Genomic DNA, 12,975 nt, shown 5'->3' with positions numbered 1-12,975 from the left:
TCACATCAATTTTACTTTCTATCATCCGTATGTATCATCCTCTTCTCTCTTCTGCCTCTGTTCAGTTCAGTCTCTCATCATCTGGCATCAGGGCTTTGACAATAGCCTTCTTCTTAATCTTAGACTGAATCCCGTTAATCCACAGGCTGGTCCAACTCTGCACGCATCTGCTGGAGGGACTGGATGGATGTGCCGGGCCTGTCGTGTGTCACTCCCCTCCTTGTACAGAATTCTTCCATGGCTCCCCTTCCCCCGTGACAGCATTTCCAAAAGCCTGATCTGTGAGGTCCTCTGAGTCTTATGAGAAGTTCCTTGCAGAAGGGATTCTGTGGGAAATGCTGTACTGGAGCCACATTTTGCATATTCACAAAGCATGCCAGCATATCCAACATTCCGATAACTCTTCCAGTTTAAAGAACTAGCTGTTTAACACAGTGTTTTTCCAACTTATTTGACCTTGGAACACTTTTCACATGTTACCTCTATTAATGCCATGGAGAACCATGTTCTGTAAAACACATTTGGACAAACTGTGGCCTAGAGAATAGAATCTACATTCTTGTGCGTGGCCTGTGAGCACCTTCACGATTCATGATTTCCTTCCTTCATGGTTTCCCTGTGCAGACTCACTTCCTGTTCCTGTTTCTCTTAACAATGCTCTCATCTACTGTGATTACAGCCCCCAGATCTTGACTTTGCAATGCTGTCTCTTCTGTCCAAAGTACCCTGTCCTCATTGTCTTCCTTGCACTTTGCCCAAACTGTCATCGAGACACTTCTTTGGGTGGGCTATGATGATGGGTTTATCTGCCCATCCACCCCGTCAGCTGTGAGCCCCTGGGAGTATGAGATCCAGCACACCCAGAGGGCACACCGCACAGAGGGCACACGGTAGAAGCAAAAAGATGTTTGTCGTTTTAGCAGGTTGTTGAAGTAGATTTCTTTCATTAGTGTAAGGAATTAAGAGTTGGCTATATAATGAATAAATTATCGTTTTACTAATGTTTTCTTTCAGAATTACTCTATGTTCTTAAAAAAAGAAAAATAATCAAATAAGCCTACCTTCCAGGGTATTTATTTTTTAATTTTTAAAAAATTTGAGAAAGAGTGTGTGCATGCGTGCGCAAGTGGGGGAGGGGCAGAGAAAGGGAGAGAGGATCTCAATCAGGTTCCATGCTCAGCACAGAACCCAATGCTGGGCTTGATTCCAAGACCCTGGGATCATGACCTGAGCTGAAATCAAGAGTCGGATGCTCAACTGACTGAGCCACCCAGGCGCCCCCTGAAAATGGCATCTTAATTTTTCAGTACTGAACCTTTTCTCGGGTCAAGAGCCATGTTTTACCTGTTGCTCCCTTACCACCTTCCCTATATTCTACACTGGACCAAGAGAAACCTTCCTCATTCATCCTAGACATTCCAGTTTTATGCAAAAAATACACATTCTCTTCATTTTAAAATAATCTGGCTGATTAAAAAAAAAAAATTTAAAAAGCCCACCTGTCTGAAAATGCTTTTTAGACCTTCTGGATTTGTAAGGCAAAAAGAGAAAGTAAAGGTGAAAGTGGGTACAAATGTTAAGTGTGAATGTCTCATGTGTACAGAAATTCAAACGCACTGAAGTGTGTACAGAAATTCAAATACACCCCTCACTCGTGGAGACTGGTGACTTTAATGACAAGAGCTGACACCAGAAGTACAGACAGGATGCTAGCTGATCTTACGCTGGGCACAGCATCAGGACAAACGGGTATAACACACTTTCTGCTCCCTCTGAACGCTTACTCGTAAGTCATTCCTGAGCTGAGACGTGGGAGTTACCTGCGCACTCCTCAAGAAGGGACTGATTACATTTTCATAATTGAAAAGCTACCTCTAACGTTTAAGGAGCATATGCTTTTCCGGCAATTTTGTTTCCCCAGTGTCAACTCGGTGCCCTTTTTATCACCAATGAATCCAATTAATGAATGATCCATGTAGTCCCTCCTGTGTTAATCTTGTTACAACGGACTCACCACTAAGTAAACACGGCTGCTTTCTCTGTCTGTGCCCACTTGTTAGTGACCCAGGACAAAGAAAACAGTCTGAAAAGCTGCCCTTTGCCTTTCATGTGTGGGGAGAACTAATCTCAGGTTTATGTTGCTGTCAGGGAGCAAAGGTGCTTTAATTCCTGTCCGCAGCCCTCATTAAAGCTGACCATTAGTCTGAATAACCGCACCTAGACCCCCGTGTCCTTGATAACACGCACAATGGAAGCTCTCCCGTGGAGAACACACTACATAAGGTCCCCTGTTAGAGGACGTAATAAGTGGAGGGCAAAGGTGTTCAACAATTTCGACAGGCTTTATTGATTACAAGTAGGGGGACTGGGGGGACTGCCTTGGTTTTCATTCCCCACTCTACCTCTTGCTAATGGGCTGGCCTTGCTCAAGTCACTTACCCTCTCTGTGATCAGTTTTCTCCTCCCTCTCCTCTGTGCTGTCGGTCTCATACAGTTTTTAGCAGGAGTAAGGTGCTTAGAACATCACCTGCACACGGTAAATGCTCACTAAAAGTTTGCTGTTCTTGTCATACTTTTGTTTTAACTGGCAGTATCGCACTTGGGGAGCAGGGCCAGGCAGTGGACTGATGTAGGAGGGGGTAAATCACTTGCCTCCGAGTGGTGTCCCAAAACAACAGCCAACTCCCACAGCACAGCCCACAGTCAGCATGTCAGTGTAATAGTATGGCTGCTACTAGGGGAGAGAGAGAGAGACAGAGAGATGGGGGGTGGGGCAGGGAAGGGGAGCAGAGAGGAACGGAGAACAGGCAAGGGTGGGGAATAAGGCAGAAAGAGAGGCTTAAGTCACAGAGACTCACAGTGGTCCCAACTCCCCCAGTGATTCCCAGGTCAAGAGATACTCAGTTAGTTTGGCAAACAGGAAGTGACCTCATAGGGCAAGCCAAACTTAGAAATAAAAGGTAAATATGTGCAAGGCAGGTAAGCCAATAAATGATCATCAGAGAGGGGCTGGAGATGCGGACAACCCGGGCAAGAAGTGTCGATAGGAAGAGAAACAGAGAGGACTTCAGACAAACGGTACCAATAAAAGCCTGCATAAAACAGCCGCCAGCCGCGAAAGAACACATAGCCCTTTGGCGGAAAAGCGTGGGTGCCTGGAACCCAGGGGCTGCGATCCGGGGTCACTCCTTGAATGCCCACCCACCAGTCCCTTCAGCGAGCACCCTCTCCACCCCAAAGCTTAGGCAGCCACTCAAACCCCCTTCCAGGTCGTGCTCCGGGGTAGGGAGGAAGTGGGACTTGCCTCCGATAGGGGCTGCAAAGCAGCATCCCACGCCCACCGCACAGGCCGGCACCAGGAGATCAAGCCGCCCAGACACGGTCTGCAACAGAGAAGCACGCAGGACGAGGAGGGTGGAGGGCTAGGGCCGGCAGCAGTGCTTGCGAGAGATGGGGTGGGGAGGACCAGGAAAACAGAGGGACAGGGTGGGTACAGGAGGCAAGGGCGGAGCTTGGATGGGGCGCGGGTGGGAGGGGGGGCGTGGGGGGGGCACTGACGAGGGGCAGCATGGGAGCTGGTGGGCCTGCAGGCCTGGAGGAGCCGGGGAGCAGATGGAGAAGGGCGGCCGGGAAAAGGCTGGGGTACGTGGCGGGGGGGGGGGGGGGGGGGGGCTGGGGCGCGGTGTGTGTGTAGAATAAAGGAGCGTGGGTTAGCGCGACGCCCCCTCTCAGCATCACGGCCAGCCCAGAGCAAAGGCAGCCCTCCCGACGCCCTAAGCACACACAGCCCGTCCCTCATTTTCTTTCTCAACCTTACCTCATATACCCCGCAGAACATTGACATGAACTTGCTGAGGACAGCAGCACAGATGCTGGCTATGTGCACAAATGGGCCCTGGGAGAGAGAGGGAGGTGAGGGGTCAGCAGCAGGGGTCCAGACCGGAGGCTGTGCGTCCTTCACTGGACAAGCTTTACGGCTCCAGGCACTGAGCTGGGTGCCAGAAATGCGGCAGTGAGCACGACAGAGGATCTGCCCTCCTGAACTTCATTCCAGAGGGGAAGGGGGTGGTGGGTGGGGGGTGGGGGTGGGGAGATGGACCAGCATTTCAGGGAGGCTACAGGTGGGGAAAATGAGAAAGGATGAGAGGCAGACAGACTAGGGTGTGATGTGGGTTTAGAGAAGGCACTCGGGGACGGCCACAATTGAGTAGGGTCTCCACTGAAATGAGGCAGTGAGCCACGTGGGTGTCAGGAGGAAGAACGCTCCACGCTGGGTCCTGGGACGGGAACAGCTTCTGTGACTGAGGGACAGGAAGACCCTGTCACCCAAACGCAGTGAACAAGGGCGGCTTGGGAGAGCAGAAGACCAGACAGAAAGAAGCCAGATCAGCACAGGTCTCCTAGGCCCCAGAGAGACGTTTGTACTTGATTTTTAGAAGACTGGAAAGCCATTAGAAGTTCTTAAGCAGAGGTTCTGCCAGTACTGATTCCATTTTGAAAAGACTCTGGCTGCCGTGTGGATTCCCGATTGTGGCCGGGCAAGAATGCACGTGAGTATAACCTTGAAAAAAACACAGCCTCTCTCTGGGGTTCAGCTTCCGTAATATTAAAACAAGGAAACTGGTCTGAAGTGCCTCCAAGGCAGTGGTCCTCCACCGGGCGAGATCCCTCTCCCCACCCCCCAGGGAAATTTGCCAATATCTGGAGGCATTCTGATTCTCGAAACGAGGGGGCGCTACCAACATCTAGGAGGTAGAGGCCAGGGATCTGCTAAACCTTCCACAATGCACAGGGCAGCCCCCCAGAACCAAGAATTACCCGACCCAAAATGTCAACAGGGCCCAGTCTAGGAGACTGCTCTAAGGCCCTACCGGCTCAGACTTCTGTTATTCTGCTCCAGGACTAGGACCTTCCCTAGTATTTCCCCTCCCTACTGTACCCTGGCGCTGGCTCTCCCAGCGCCCCTGGTCTCAGGCTCCCAGAGCTCCCTCCGGGCTCAGTGCTGCCCTCTGCCGAGCACCAGTGGACTTACCTCCTTCCCCACAGGAATGCCACTGCCCAGCCCTGCAGTCAGGGCCACAACCTTGGCCACAAAGGCCTTGAGGGTGAGATATTCCTTCAGGATGACCCCACGGAGTATTGTCTTCATCTCAGGGATCCCGGAGCCTAAAAGGTTCAGAGAGTGATTATGTGCCGCTTCCAGCTAGAGGTTAAAAGGGAGACAAACATCCAGACAGGCGGACGTGGTGATGGGCGTGGGTGGGGAGACGATGGCAAGACAGGGGAAAGGGCCGTCAGTCGGGTTGAGGGGCTGAGCGAGGGAGGAAGGGCACTGGAAGGGTCTACAGGCTAAAGAGATAACACTGATGACACGACAGGGGTAGGGTGGTGAGCGGATGGGGGGGTAGGAGGTTCTCACCAACGGCCTGGGGAGAGATGAGGTGGCAAAAGAGGGCGCTGAAGAGGATGAGAGTTAGCGGGAAGGTGACCCAGACCAGGTACTGCAGAGGCAGGCTGGGCTGCATCTGGTAATAGGTCCACTTGTAGGCTGCAGAGACACGTGCCTGAGCTCAGTCCCAGCGTGGCGGGATGTCACCGCACCCCCATGGTGCAGCACATCACAGTGTGCAAGGAGCGTCCTCACGGCCTGGCCACCCCGTCTGACCTCACCACACGGTATTGTTCTCACTGGACACAAGGGAGCCCGAGTTGTGGGAGGTGCCGTGACCTGTCCAAGTTCCCACCACTTGTAGGAGGTAGAGTCTGTGAACCCCACTTCTGAGTGCTGAGACTGCAGGCTGCCCCAGTTTGCTCAGAACCTGGGGTGGGGGGAGGGTGCCTGGGACTCAGGGTGGTCAGTGCCCAAACCAGAAAAGCCCTGGGGAAAAGGGGATGAGCTGGTCACCCTATTAGAGGGGCACCCACAGGTTGTATGGCAGCAGCTGAAGGGGCAGAAGTGCATCTGGGTCCGGGTCTGGTCTTCTCCTGGGCCAGACCTCCTCTGTGCAGCGCCCCCCCTCCCCCAAACACGCCCAGCTTATCCCAGGCAGGAACTCTAGAAACTCTAGGAACCGCTGTGCGAAGAGAGGCTGAGGGTAAAGGACCAGGTTAAACCTACCCTGAAGGCTTTTGGCACTGACATAATCCATGCTCCAGCTAACCAGAGCCATAAGCAGTCCCAGGAGCACCAGAAAGATCCAGTCTTCTCCTAATTTCCTTCTTACCACGTGTCCCAGGCGGCGCATACAGTCTGGGAAGAGGGAAAGACAAAAAGAGCGGCTAACCGGTCACTGCTCTGGGCTGTGACTGAGGACAGGAGCAGAGGAGCTGGGCCCCTGGGGTCTTGTCTATCTCTGCACCACATTCACTGGGTTTGCCCATGGGATACCTGAGTTCTTTCTAAGTCTCCTTTCCTGGGGGTGGCTGGGAGGGAGAGGAGGGAGCCAGGCAGGGTGAGAGGAGGCAGAGAGAGATGCCTTTCCCTACTGCTTGGAGGGGGGCTTGGGTGTGGGTGAGGGGAGGGCGGAGAGTGAGCTACAGGCGGTGGGGATGTCCCAGTTCTCCTAATCCCTGCGCCTCCTTCCATTCCAGATCCCTTTATTCCTCAGTCCCCGTCACCTTGACATTTAGAAGAGTGATCCTCATCCTTGCTGTCCAGGCTGTCACTGGAGCCCGTCTTCGGGGGCATCCCCATGCCCTGCTCCTTGTGCGGGGGCTGCTGTTTGTGATGGCCATAAATCTGGACACAGGGGGAATGGAAAACGTCTTTTGTTGGAGTCCGAAGGAATAGACGGAGGGAAGCACCCAGACCCACAGAGGAAACAAACAGCTTTTTAAATTCCTGGGCGTTGAGAGCCTCACGTAGGGTCACTTTGTGGTGGTCCCTGCCCTCAATGCTCCATCTACACACTCCCACTCTGGACGCCTTTACCCCTGTACCCATCCTCACCCCACCTCTGTCCTCATCTTGATGGATGACAAGGAGGCCAGCTTCCACTCTAAAGTGGAAACACAGGAACTCTGCTAAGACGGGGCATCCGTGTCAATCAGGTGTTTTATGTGTGACCCAGCTTACTGTGTGTCAGCCTCTCCCTACTATCCCAGACCCCCCTTCTCTGCCTGGCCTCCCTCCTAGGAATCCTGACGTGGACCAGCAAGGACAGACTAGCAGGGGACTCTTGGTTTCTCTTTGCCTTGGTGTGTCTGGCCTCTCTTGAGGCCCCTCAGATGCTCTCTCAAGTTCAGAGGAAGCCCACCCGCCTCACCTCCCTGTGCTCATGTGCACAATCAGGAAGCAGTCTTGGTAAGGGACTTCCCATAGCAGGATTACTAGACGCTCACACTACGGGGAGAGGACAGAGCGTCGCCCCTCAGATCTGGGAGCCCTCTGCTCCCATCCCCATGGAGAACACGTGTGTTTGGGGCCAGGGGAGCAAGGGCTCTCACTGCTTTTGGTCTGTCCTCCCCCCCTTCACTAGCTCCGTCCTCTGGGGCCAGGGGTCAGGCCAGGTCGTGTTGCCGGTTCTGGGAGAGCCTGGGTGGGAGAGATCTGATTTCACAATATGAGCAGCAGAGTTTACGCCCCAGTTCTGGACAGGAGCACACTCTTTGCCCAGCTCTTGGCTGTTCTGTCTTCTGGGATGAGGTGGGTGACTGAGCGAGACAGTGTGTCCCTCCCTGCGCTACCTGGCCCCAGAGAGCAGACACTCCCCCTGTGGATCAGTGCATGTTCCTCCACCTGCTGTTTCAGCTGTCTGGGGCCCCAGGCTGGTGGAGGCAAGGAAGGGGGTGTGGAGGTGAGGAAGGGGGTGCTGCAGACCAAACCCTGGCTGGGAAACACCTGAGAGAGCCAAATCTGTGCCGGGTGTTTCAGGGCGAGGCACCGCATCAGAGCAGAGCTGGGGGAAGGGAGGGACAGCTCAAGTGTGAGGGGGGTGCTGGGATTCACGGGTGTGTAGGGGTGAGGCTGGGAATGGGAAGGAGAGGTGAAGCAGTGTAGACACAATATCGGTGATTGTTGAAAGCTGGGTAAGGGGCATTTGGGTGTTCATTACATGGGTCTATTTTTTAAGTTTGGAATTTTCCATAATAAAAATGAAACAGAAAAACTTAAGTCCAAACCTCTCTTCTTTCAGGCCAGCTCTACTTCTGAAATTAATTTACCATTCTTCTCCATCACGAAGCTTCCTGCTACTTTGTCGCCGCGCCTTGACGGCATTTCACTCACCCCACCGAAGCATGTGGTGACCGGTGAGAGGAGCAGGGCCCTGAGGAGGGGCCTTTCTGTCCAATCCCGTCTGGTGTTGCAAGGCCAGGCCAGGCCCCACCTTCTCCGGGAAGCCCCTCTCCCCGCACTCACCATTCCCATCTCTCCTGACTTTGTGTCCCCACCCCCACTGATTCCCCAGAGGTGCCCTTAGTAACCATCTCCATCTCCGGATGATGCAGACTGCTGCGTGGATCCTCTCGTCCCCCAGTGCTGACATCACCTGCACAGCCACCCCTTGGTTCCCTGCCCTGTCTGCATCCCCTCATCACCCACCCCTCCCCGCCATCTTTAGCTAAAACACGTGCACACACATTTCCTCACGGATCACCTGCTTGTTTATCTGCAGCAACCTCGCAAGCTTTCCTTCATAGTTGTGCCATCAGTCCCCTTTTCCGTGCTAGATGTCCACAGCCCACCCATCCGGACGCCTGCAGTGAGCTCACTAGGCACGCACACCCCTACCTCCCCGGGGCGGGGCGCCTACAACCTGATGGACTCCTACCTGATCGACCTTCCCACCCGAAAGTTAGGCTGCGGTTCTTCTGCTCATTTTGACCCTGGTGTACCTTTGATCACTGATCTGCAATCCAGTTCGTTTTCTCCACTTAACCCCAGCACCTTTCTTCTGCCTTGTGCAGAAGCGTTTATTTGTGCGCGCACTGCAGAGGGTCAGCAGGGAGAGAGCTGGTGGTGTCTGCGTGGGGGTGAGGGAGTAAGAGGCAGCTTCACACAGAGGTGTGGGCTCCCACGCCAACCACTCTGGGCAGGTTATGTAAGCACGGGCTAGTCAAGCCTGTGTGGCTATGCCTTTCCCCCCTAGGATTCGGGTGTCCTGTTAGTCAGGGTTATATAAAAAAAGGGGATGGGATCTCTATAAACGCACGCTTAGCTAAGCTCAGCCCTTTGAAGGATTTTCGTATTTTGAACACATCACCATGTACTTTTTAAAGTTAACACAACACTTCTCCCGCTTTCACCTGATTCCTCAGTCACCCGCCCCCAGCCGTCACACAACTGTCCCCCGGATTCCACCACCCCCTCCCCCTTGGACTTTACCTGTGTGGGGCGGGTGTTGGGACGGGGGCCTGCGTCCCTCCGGAGCCTGTGCTGAAGGGCCCCATTTTCGGAGGGTAGTCCGTAGCTGGTGCAGTGCTCAAAAGGCATATACTGGTACTGGGGGGCACTACCCCACCAGCTTTGCTCCCCCCCACGCCGCTGGGACTCTGACCGCTCCATGTTCCTTCCCTGGGCCAGGCCTTGGCCTGCTCGCCCCGGGGCCTCCCCCAGTACAGCTCCTTAAGCCCGTCCTCTTGCCTGTCCCCAAGGCGTCTGGGGCACCATGCCCACCCCCAGCTATTTATAGCCATCTCTCCGTCACATGACCCCCCCCATTGCCACATCTGATCTGCTTGGGGTCGAAGCAGGTGTGAGAGGGGTGCGGGGGAGGGGTTGGGACAAGAACCTGAGGGACAGCCTGCAGGGAATTCCCTCAGTGGGGGCCAGCAGCCCTGTCCCCTCCATAGTCACAAGGAGGCTTCCAGCCCCAAGCCACTGGGCCCCCTATAAACATCGCCCAGACCAGCATGGAGAGGGGCTCTGCACACTCAGACCTGTGTGTTCCCGGGGGCACCGGATCTGCACCCTTAGGGTGTCCTGCCCTCGCTTCCCCGAGGAAAGGTGAGGGGTGGGTGCTGGACGGAGGGATCCGGAGGATAACTCACCTGAGGGAGTAACTGGTGCCTCTCTGCCATCTTTCCCTGTCCAGTTGCTCCCAGCTCAGTATCTTCCCAAGATTGAGTCTTCATCTGTGGGGCCAACTCTCCCATCCCGGCCAGTTTTCAGGTTGCCCCTCCAGCTTTGCTATTTCTATCTGCCAGAGGCCGCTAATAATGCTTTGGCGTCATCACCTTGACGCCACTCTTATTACCCACTGGGTGTGGGAAGCAGGGGTAACAGCCTTGGGTTCTGGCCTTTCTCCCACTTCCCAGACAGATATGTCAGTCACACCAGAAGCCTGGACTCTCGGGGAGGGACGGAGCCTCCATGTAGACTATGGAGCACCTGCCTAGGTCTGTCAGGGCAGGTTAGATAACACGGGAGAAGGAGAAGTGGGTCAGGGGTATGGGGTGGGTCGGGGGGGGGGGGGAAGGGAGTGTCTCTCATCATGAGCCCAACAAACAAAAAGGATGACAGGGAAGTTCTCTGCTACTCCTCCTTTTTCGGGTCAATAAATAAGTTTTGGCCAAGGCCCAACTACCCTATCTGGTGTCTTTTTTTTTTTTTTTAAGCCAAGTTTCCTAGGACGTTCCTTCCCCTGTGAACTCCTCACTATAGAAGAAAAGTTACAAACATGAGCCAACGCATAGTTTAGAATTTGTCACCAAGTGGGGTCCGCCCCAGGGTATTCCAAGTTCAGGGACTGCAGGGTACTGACACCAATCACTTGCTCTGCAATTAAACCTTGACCTCGGCTAAATGGCACTGTCCAAAGCAGGGGAGGTGGATGCCATTAAAAGCACGTTTTCTAACACCAACCCTATGAGCTCGAAGGCTTATAATCCACAGCCAATGATTACAAATGTGTGCTGGTGTGAGGGCCTGAAGGCTGACAGATGCCTTCTCTGCAGGCAGAACGTAAGGAAAGAGATCTAATGATTTGGTGTAAGATGAAAGAATAGAGTGCCAAAGTCAAAATAGGTTCTTTGGGGGAGGGGGGAACTTTAGAAACAGAAAACGTCGTCACGCTTGAGAAGGGCTCTCCTGAATGTAGCCAGTTTCTATAGACACTCAATAATCCTGAGAAACAAGTATCTAACACAATTACTGTTTCTTCATGCTTCCTTAGAAAATCAGGACCTGGTTATAGATTCCAGGATTTGAAGGCAGAGAGATCAGTGGGACTGGGAAAATCCACACTCCACCAAGCCAAGTAGAAACACCAGCTTGTGAAGTAGAAAAACCAGATTCTGAAACTGGGAGAGTCAAGGCAACCTACTGCTGCTAACGCTGAGGGCAGGGATTTGTGAGTAACTTGAGTCTGACATCGGAAATTGTTAATATCTCATGGGTTGCCATCTTTAAGAGAACAAGAAAATAAAATGTCAGGGTGCCTGGATGGCTTGGTTGGGGGAGTGTGCACCTCTTGATTTGGGGTTGTAAGGTCAAGCCCCATGCTGACTGTAGAGAGTACTTAACTAAAGTCTTTAAAACGGAGAAAAGAACATGTAAACTATGACCACCCCCTACCCATAGGTACAATGCTTGGGTTCTTATTTGGAAGATGGGTTTCTGGGGAGTTCTGTGAAAAGCTCCACAATCTGGAAACAAATTTATAAGCATGCACGCATTCTAGAAGGTATGTATACTGTGTAAGGAATGAATTATTCTGGGGTTTTGAATATATTTTTTTAAGCTTATTTTTTTGTTTTTGAGAAAGAGACAGTGAGTGGAGGAGGGGCAGAGAGACGGACAGAGAGAATCCCACACAGGCTCTGCACCATCAGTGTAGAGCCTGATGCAGGGCTCAAACCCACGAACCGGGATATCATGACCTGAGCTGAAGTCGGATGCTTAACCAACTGAGCCACCCAGGTGCCCCTTGAAGAGATTTTCTTGGGGTCTATGATACTAAAAAGTAAAACCTATAGGCTTATGGAATTGCTATTTGAAGGGAGGTTGCCAAAAATGACCATATGGGACACATGTGCAGGGGAAAGTGTGTGTTGGAGTACAGGTGGGTGTGAACGAGCCACTGCCTGCCCCCTCGCCCAACAGCTTCCCATCAACTGAAGCATGAACTTTCTCTCTGGGTTACACCCTTGTTTTCAGACCTCTTCAAATCCAGCCCCCCAGCCCACTGGACAATGCACGATTACATTGTCTTTAACGGCCTCCAGACATCACTTTCCCTCTGCACATCTAGTCTAGCATCAAACCCATGACCACATGCTTTTGTTTCACCTAGGCAACTGTTAACTCTGCGCCCCCCCCCCCCCCCCCGCAACCGCACACACCTTCTAATTGTACTCCCTGGTAGTAGTAGCTTCTCTACTCCCCATTGGACCCTGCCCCCCCCAGATCTTTACAAATACTTGGTCCCTTCCAAGGCCTGCATGAGGCCTTCCTGATAGCACTGGAGAGGTCTCTTTCCCTTCTGGTTTCTCAAACATGATACACTTGTTCTCTATTCTCTACCTAAATAGTGCAAAGATGGGATAGTCTCTGGTCTCAGGCTTATTTTCCCAGCCCAGTGGGAAAAACCTATAACCCAAAAAAGTGAAGAGGAAAAAAGAAATCTCATGCTAGGAAGTCACAGAAGTCATACTGTTAGTTAAGAGCATACATTAAAGCTAACATTTTGTTTCACATCCTGACCTCAGTTTCTTTAGAAAGGCAGTAACTTAGAGGGTTATGGTAATAAGAGAATGCATGCAAAAAACTTCTAGTGTTTGCCCTCATAGCAAGCACTGAATATGAATGCATATTATTGAACTGAAGCTCATTCTGCCAGAGTTCACAATTCTCAGGCATTTGTAATGCATTAATACTGTGTCACCACACATCATACTTAATCCTCATGGGGACCTTTTAAGGGAGAACACTTTTCATTTTCAGCTAAGGGAAACCGAGGTTCCAGGAGGCTAGGTAACTTAGCCAAGGTCTCCAATACCTCAAAAGGCTGAGCCAGCATTCAAAATCTATTTAAT

General features: G+C 52.4%; 2 protein-coding genes across 2 annotated transcripts in view; one reads left to right on the top strand and one right to left on the bottom strand.

Moving 5' to 3' along the window:
* The window catches only part of CLCN1 (chloride voltage-gated channel 1), a 33,125-nt gene extending 23,557 nt beyond the window's left edge, over nucleotides 1–9,568 (bottom strand). Inside the window, exons 1-7 of the mRNA XM_030308641.2 lie at nucleotides 9,326–9,568; nucleotides 6,619–6,739; nucleotides 6,119–6,250; nucleotides 5,420–5,548; nucleotides 5,033–5,166; nucleotides 3,818–3,895; nucleotides 2,653–2,731 (exon numbers count right to left, since the gene is read on the bottom strand). Coding sequence (XP_030164501.1) covers nucleotides 2,653–2,731; nucleotides 3,818–3,895; nucleotides 5,033–5,166; nucleotides 5,420–5,548; nucleotides 6,119–6,250; nucleotides 6,619–6,739; nucleotides 9,326–9,505 — 853 coding nt within the window. The 5' untranslated portion in view covers nucleotides 9,506–9,568. The remainder of the gene's footprint in view (nucleotides 1–2,652; nucleotides 2,732–3,817; nucleotides 3,896–5,032; nucleotides 5,167–5,419; nucleotides 5,549–6,118; nucleotides 6,251–6,618; nucleotides 6,740–9,325) is intronic.
* LOC115502040 (olfactory receptor 2F1-like) overlaps nucleotides 1–12,975 on the top strand; it is a 342,928-nt gene that overhangs the window by 153,467 nt on the left and 176,486 nt on the right. The window lies entirely within an intron of this gene.

This window comes from Lynx canadensis, chromosome A2, assembly GCF_007474595.2.
Source record: "Lynx canadensis isolate LIC74 chromosome A2, mLynCan4.pri.v2, whole genome shotgun sequence".
Taxonomy (NCBI): Eukaryota; Metazoa; Chordata; class Mammalia; order Carnivora; family Felidae; genus Lynx; species Lynx canadensis.
Note: the sequence above shows the minus strand (reverse complement) of the source record. Positions and strands in the feature narration are given on the sequence as shown.